At 35.5% G+C, this 7,500-nt stretch overlaps 1 protein-coding gene across 1 annotated transcript in view; it reads right to left on the bottom strand.

Moving 5' to 3' along the window:
- LOC125027689 (nucleolar complex protein 2 homolog) overlaps positions 1-7,500 on the bottom strand; it is an 11,530-nt gene that overhangs the window by 3,930 nt on the left and 100 nt on the right. Inside the window, exons 2-9 of the mRNA XM_047616821.1 lie at positions 3,856-4,008; positions 3,496-3,580; positions 2,483-2,802; positions 2,258-2,370; positions 1,985-2,103; positions 847-1,001; positions 320-547; positions 1-168 (exon numbers count right to left, since the gene is read on the bottom strand). The exon at positions 1-168 is cut by the window's left edge and continues 21 nt beyond it. Of these exons, the coding sequence (XP_047472777.1) occupies positions 1-168; positions 320-547; positions 847-1,001; positions 1,985-2,103; positions 2,258-2,370; positions 2,483-2,802; positions 3,496-3,580; positions 3,856-3,984 (1,317 nt within the window). The 5' untranslated portion in view covers positions 3,985-4,008. The remainder of the gene's footprint in view (positions 169-319; positions 548-846; positions 1,002-1,984; positions 2,104-2,257; positions 2,371-2,482; positions 2,803-3,495; positions 3,581-3,855; positions 4,009-7,500) is intronic.

The raw sequence follows: 7,500 nt of genomic DNA, 5'->3' as shown, positions 1-7,500 counted from the left end.
ATTTCTGAGATGAATTGCCATCTGACGAATGTACACGAAGGCATGTTTATATGCTACCGAATGATCCAATGCATACAGCTCCACCAATGACATGCGCATGAAGTCAATGAGGCCCCATGTATTCCTTGATGTAAACTTTGAGTTTTGTACAAAGGAGATATACATACGCTGGAAAGAAGGATCCATTAGTCTCTCAATTACCAACTTTACAAATAAATTCCAAGGTTTCACAAAAATATTGTTTTGTTAACACAAACATTTAGCATATAATCTTCTCTAGCTTTTACAAGGTAAGGCATATTAAAGATCTCTTCCTTACCCTTAAGACTCCATCCATGAACGACTCTGGGAGCAAGCGAGTCAGCCGAAATATGCCTAAGAAGGCCAGAACTCGCACTTTCTTCTCACTAGTAGCCCAGAGGGAGACCAGCTTCCTAAGGAGCTTCTTTGCCACATTTCTGTGCCCAGCATAGTAACTGAGAAGAGGCATCACACCACGACTCAGAAGGACCTCAGCGATACTTGCATCAGCCACTGTGCCAATCAACTGAAAAAAGAAAATTCCAAATCCCACATTCAGTACTACATTTCTAACCTTCACATATCACATTTTCATATCCATCATAGAACCTCAAAAACACTAGACTGGCTCTTAACCTGTAAGCTTAGTTCAAACACAAAATGACTTATGTTTGGCAGCATTTCCAAGTAGAGGTAAACAATAGTCTATGCATCTCTTATTACACCAGGGACTTGGGTGAGTGGGCATAGAAAAAGTAGAAATTCTCCCTGAAGGTCAATCCCCCTTAACAGTTTGATGTTATCACAGAAGAAATTGGTGCTTACCTGAACTAGATTACCAAGATAGGATTTAAAGAAGTTCTTCATTTTGTCCCATCTTTTGCATTTTAAGGGGTCATCTGTAGGGTTCTTCATCCTTAGAATCCTGTAGAAGGCAGAGGGTACATTTTGCAGGCAAAGACGCACAACCGCATTGAAAACTGGAAAACAAGTAAAACAATTTTTTCCTTAGACCTCTGGTTTGGTAAAACAGCAAGATTTCTAAAAATAAGAGACAAATGCTGATACTGCATCTTGTTGGCAATAACTTCTCAATAAAAATTGCAATTTTTTACCCTGTTGAGTCTACAGGAAGTACATCTAGTACATTCAAATTCTTTAGTATTTTCATTTGGTCAAAAAATCAATAGCAATGTCACGAGTACCACTATCTATCTATCAATTTTTTTATAATATAATTTAATATTTTAGCTAAATAATACTGGAAGCATCACCAGTAGTGCTGGAGCTGTCTTCCAAACAAGTAAATTTTTTTTTCTTTCTTTTTTAGTGCATAAAAACTATGACAAGTATACATATATCATAATATAACATGATTATTCAAGCACTTCACACAGCTAAGTCACTAACACATTCAAATGAGATAAAATCTTCTAGACAGCAAGGTCTAGCACCTCCTACAATAGAGCCCACCATGCAGGATTTCCGAATAACAAAATTCTGTTTAGTGGGAACTTCCCGTTGAAAGTCAAGTCTATGACAGTAGGAGAGAAGGTATGCGATGCAGAGCCACATAACCTCTGTTTCACTCCCCCCCGGTTTAGAAATGCATGACCTCCAAAACTGCTGGAGATGCTGCAGGTGAAACAGCCCAGGAACAGCAGCATACCCCACATAAACAATGACTGCTATGTCAGAGTAAATTACAGTTCTATAGGCTTGGCCTGAGTATAGCAACTTTTATAGGGTACTTCAAAAAATGTAAAAGGTTCATTAAAAAAACAAAAGGTTTTTGACATTCACAACATTTTCTAACCAACCCTTGTGTAGATTTACGAGTAGAAGACAGTTTTAAACTCTAAAAGTTACTCTGACGATCCAAGCAATCAATATTGCAATTTTTGTACCCAATTATTCATGGAAACTTTGAACCCATCTAGCAACAATTCAAATTCAAACTTACTCTGAGGTCCAGCCACTTCATATTTGCTTGCAGCTTCTTTTTCTTCGTCAGCTTTGGACCCCAAGCTCTGAATGGCTGCGAGGAATGCCTGACTTACTTCCAAGAAAGTGTTTAAAGGCCTGAAAAAAAATTCTTTATTACGTTTTTTTGTTTACTTGTTTGCTAGTTTGTGGGAAGAATGTTTTGAGAGAGAAAAGAATAGTATGTTCACATTTTCTTTGATAAGTTGGAAACTTTGCAACACACTAGAATATGAATGCCAGCAATACATACTCATTTCCTTGCAATCCTTTCTCCCATTCTGCAATCATTGATGCAGTGACTACATTTGAGCCTCGTTTGCGAAGACTCTCTTCTTCGGCATCAGATGCATCACTCTCCTCTCCCTGAAATGATTAGACTTTGTTCATAACACAATAAGCAAACAAAAATGCCTATACTATTTATTATAAATTATGGTCGCAAACAAAAGGGGCAAAATCATTCATCCTGACTCACAGATTCTACATTCTTTTCTTCTTCCTTTTCTTCCTCTTCCTCTTCCTCCTCATCATCATCACTGTCTTCCTCTTCTTCTCCAGCATCACTGTCTTCCTCTTCTTCTCCAGCATCACTGTCTTCCTCTTCGTCCCCTGAACTCTGCATATCCATCACCTCAGATGACTGCATCATAGTCTGATAAAAGTCAGGGTCACTCTTTTTCAGTTTATTGAGATATTCTTTCTGGCTCATCTTCGTTGACTGTGCCATCTCCTCGTCTTCCTCTTCCTCCAAGTCTTCTTCCATTTCATCTACCTCGTCCATCTTCTGCTTTACTTCTGCAAGGGTATAGGAGACCTTTATTTACTTCCAAGTCTTTATGGAGTACCAGGATCTTATATATATATATATATATATATATATATATATATATATATATATATATATATATATATATATATATATATATATATATATATATATATATATATTATATATATATATATATTATATATATATATTATATATATATATATATATATATATATATATATATTATATATATATATATATTATATATATAAATATATGAATAAATATATAAAAAAATATATAAATAAATATATAAATAAATATATATATAAATACATATATAAAGATATATATAAAGATATATATAAAGATATATACATAAAGATATATATATATATATATAACTATATATAATATATATAACATATATAACATATATAACATATATAACATATATAATATATATAATATACATATACACCCCCCCACACTGACACTGACACTCACACACTCACACACTCATACACTCACACACACACACACACAGTGTGTGTGTGAATATGTATATATAGCTATGCTTTATAACTTAGAGATAACTGAAAATCGCTCTTAGATGATACAAAATGTGATAGTCCCACTACTTTTGTCATACATTCTCAGAAATACACAAGAGAGTTTAAGTTTCCCATAAAGCAACTAGAATAAAACAAAAAACCTACCTGGTGCAGTCTCTTTCTTCATCTTCTTGTTCCCCTTTGCTCTCTTCCCTCCCTTTTTAATGGCAGGGCTGCTCTCTTCATCATTCTGAAAAGGAAATTTCATTATAATTGACATACCTTTTAGAAGTAAAAATAAATAAATAAACTAATAAATATCAATATCAACAACAACAACAACAATAGTAGTCTATATCTACTGACTTATCAAGAGGATTCCTCATGATTTTAATTTCATTTATCATGTTATGAATTATTTCACCAATAACTATATATAAAACAAGGGAACACATGAACAATGTAAAGAACTTCCACATGCACATAATCAAAATGCTAAATAAAGAATAAATCAATTTCTCTCACCGGATCATCATGAATCATGGAGAACATGTCATCAACGCTCATATCAGCGAGTGCTTTTCGCTTCTTTGTTTTCTTTCCTGTGGCCTGTGCAGGGTTTTTTGCCATCCCAGTGTTCTTCTTAAGCTTCATTTTGGTTATGTTGCAGAACTGAGTCTGTGTCAAAGAAAAGAAAATTAAGTACAATTAATGGTAAAGGAAGACATCTATTATTAGCCAGGCACACTTATATGCCGCCATGAAAATACAACCCATCATGACAGGTATGGTTATAGGTGTCACGACTTGCTAAAGTGAGCTGAGCGGGAAGTTTCGCTATACACGGTGAACTCCAAAGCCAAAAAGCTAGACAGTTGCCAGAAGTCACCTAAATGAGTGACATAAATTTCTGGCACCATCATTGTAGGGTTAAAAATTACCTGTATATATCAGCTAGCAGACTATGGCCTGTACTTAAAACTGAAAATATTCATAATAGGTAATTGCAGATGATACTCAAACAATTTCCATCGAATGCACACCATATGATAATGTACAGAAAAAAAAATCTCAAAAGCCTATGTACATATGCATAACAATGATTATAATGTCAGTAACTATCCAGAAAATTTGATGACACAAGGTAAAGCTTCATACTCTGGGTAAGGCCAACAAACCTCCACCACTTACTGTACATTCTGATGGGTTCCATGGAATACATACTGAAATAATGAACATAATTCGTTTTTTTTTTTACCTTGGCCTCTTTACCTTTGTAAAACAGAATGAGTAACTATCCAGAAAATAAGATCAAATGCACTTAGCTTAGGCCAACAAACCAACACTTATATTCTGATGGTTCCTAATTTTATGATTAATTGCCATGGTGGTCTACAAGCTCCATCTTGTCAAAATATACCTGGTGGAGATTTGAAGACCACTGCCAGTGCATGGAGGCCACACTAATTGACTCCTCTGTGGCTAAGCACTAGTAGAGCCATCTATGTGCAGAGGCATTTCACACACACACACTCACACACTCACACACTCACACACACACACACACACACAAACATACACACACAAAAATGAGCACAGCATTTTCCCAGCAGCATTGGATTAATTCATACCCTTGACAATATATTTACAGCATACCCAAACTCATATAGGCCTAATCATCAAAATTCTCTTTGAAATCTGAATGCAAATAACCTGGAATTGAATACAGAATGATAAATAATAATGACTTCTATAAACAATAAAAATGATTCTGTACAGTGCAAAGGTTAAGCATAGTGTAACTAATATAAAACTTGCACATTTACCCTATCCCCCTCTTTTTATTATGGAAAAATAAGGAACAAGAATTTTACTCCATTATTTCCCTGATGTACTTCATGCCCTCCCCTGCTATCGTTACTATCATATCAAGTTTGTCAGTGGAAGTGGTCATAAAATCTCAACAATTCATCTGCACAATAAACAACATCCAGTATCATTTAAATATATGGTTAATGATGCCAAGAGCGACGCAGAGATAGAGGAAAATGGACACTGCCATCTAATAGAGCATAAAAAATAGACTAGGAAACAATCAAGTTTATCTGCAGCGGCCTCATATTAACCAGGAAATGAAGAAAATATTTGCTGAATGTCACTGCTCAGAGACTAAGTCCATAACACCCTCACACAGCCAGAGTACTTAGTATTTTGTTTTTTATAGCTCCATTTTATAGATATTCTATTCATCCATTTTTTATAATGATTGTGTTTTCTGTTAACCATAAGAGTCATGTTTTCTATTGATGAACCTGGAAAACATTTCCAATTAATTATTTATTTTCATCATTATCTTTTCATATTCTCATTACCTTTCCTCTCGTTTTTTGATGCTACTAAATGTTTTTGGTTGCTTTCTCAAATGAATGTGCGTTTTTATTTTGTTTTTATATATCATTTCTATTATTCATTTTTAATTATTTAATGACATTACTGCTTGATTACCTTAATTGCCTCCCATATTGGAACAATACACGCTTCCTCAGTTTCCTTTAAGGTTTTACTAGGGCAGGATCTTCAAACTTCTGTGGTCAGTGACATGGGGTATGTTTGATTTTATATTTAGATATTACTTTTTAAGTAATGTGTCACTTTTATCATTATAGATCATTAGTATTATTACTAACTATTTTTTATTGTAGGTATGGGCAATTTTTGTAACATTACAGCAGCCAGGCCGACCTCTTGCTCAATGTGCGCTGGTCGCACAGGGTTTCTTATGAATCTGCACAGAACGTCTTTCAATTTCCTAACAAAACCTATTTGTGATTGTGCAGCTCATATGTACCCTCGACACTGACAGTATGTCTCACAATGTCATTTGGTACAAAGAGATAATAAGGAGGGGTACAGTGGGGGGGCTTGCCCCCCCCCCCCTGTCTAGGAAATAAATAAAAGGTAGGTAGGGTTAGGTTGGATCTCTGGGTTCGCATGATACACAATGTTTACTTATGTGCAACTTAACAGTTTATCATAATAGCATTGTTCGAAACTTGGCTCACCTATTATGCAAACAGACTTTTTGTGCATATTGTTTTGCGCTTGTTTACTCGGGAGCTATTTTATTTTGTGTTCATCAGACAAAGTTTGGCAAAAAAATCAACATTTCTCTCATTTTTGGAACACAAAGTTTGGCTCAGGTTTTCGAGAAATTGAAGAAAATTAAAAAAAAACAAAAAAACTCTCTGGCGATCAATGGCAACGCGCCGACTTAAAGCGCAGAAGTTCTGTACATCTAGCCAAATCACCGGCTCATGGTGCTTTGGCGCGCCGTCGCAGCGTACAGCCGCACACCACAGCTTGAGCGGTTTGTTTTGATGCTTCACGGTGTGACCAGTCGAGAAGGGGTTAAATGTTTTATAAATCACTTTCTTCATTTTCTACAGTTTCCTATTGACATCCAGTGCCCTTTATCATCCCCCCCCTTCAATCCCCAGTTTCCCAAGTATCCCCCAAGATAACTGGGTAGAAGAAGACATATAAAAAATCTGCTTTTAGGAGTGCCGCTCTCAGTAACAATAACCTCAAAAACCTTCATAACCTTGAGCTTTGGCACTAGATTCCCACCTGATCATCATATTTCCCTACCTTGACCCCCACCCAATTGCCATGACTTTAGTCTCTGCACAGCATTTGTTGCAACCTCTCTTCTATATTTCTGACATTATACTTTGTATGCAGTGATTATTTCCTATTTCAGTATATAATTTGTGTATAGTAATTAGATCTCCCCTATTTTAGTTCGGCCATTATGTAAATATACACTACTGAAAAATAGGCAAGAATACAGAGTGAGAACATGGCCCAGACTAAAACCACGACCGGTAATAGTTGCTTTATCTAACTCCTAAGCCCCCCTAAATTGTATACCTGAAAGTCAAGTCATTATCATATTCATCTTTACAAATGAAGTTGTCTCAGAGTAAAGAGACGCCATAACGAACTCACAAAACAAAACGAACCGTAATAACTAGGCACGTATACCGACACCACCATATTAATTATACTTTAACCTCTTTTCTTAATTCTTCCGCTTCCACTCCTTATCAAGTCACACCGACTCAATCTAAACGCAATATATCACCATATAATGCATTCCACACCAAATAC

This window comes from Penaeus chinensis, chromosome 1 (assembly GCF_019202785.1).
Source record: "Penaeus chinensis breed Huanghai No. 1 chromosome 1, ASM1920278v2, whole genome shotgun sequence".
NCBI classification, from domain to species: Eukaryota; Metazoa; Arthropoda; class Malacostraca; order Decapoda; family Penaeidae; genus Penaeus; species Penaeus chinensis.
The sequence above is the reverse complement of the archived record's forward strand: the minus strand, read 5'-3'. Positions and strand labels throughout refer to the sequence as shown.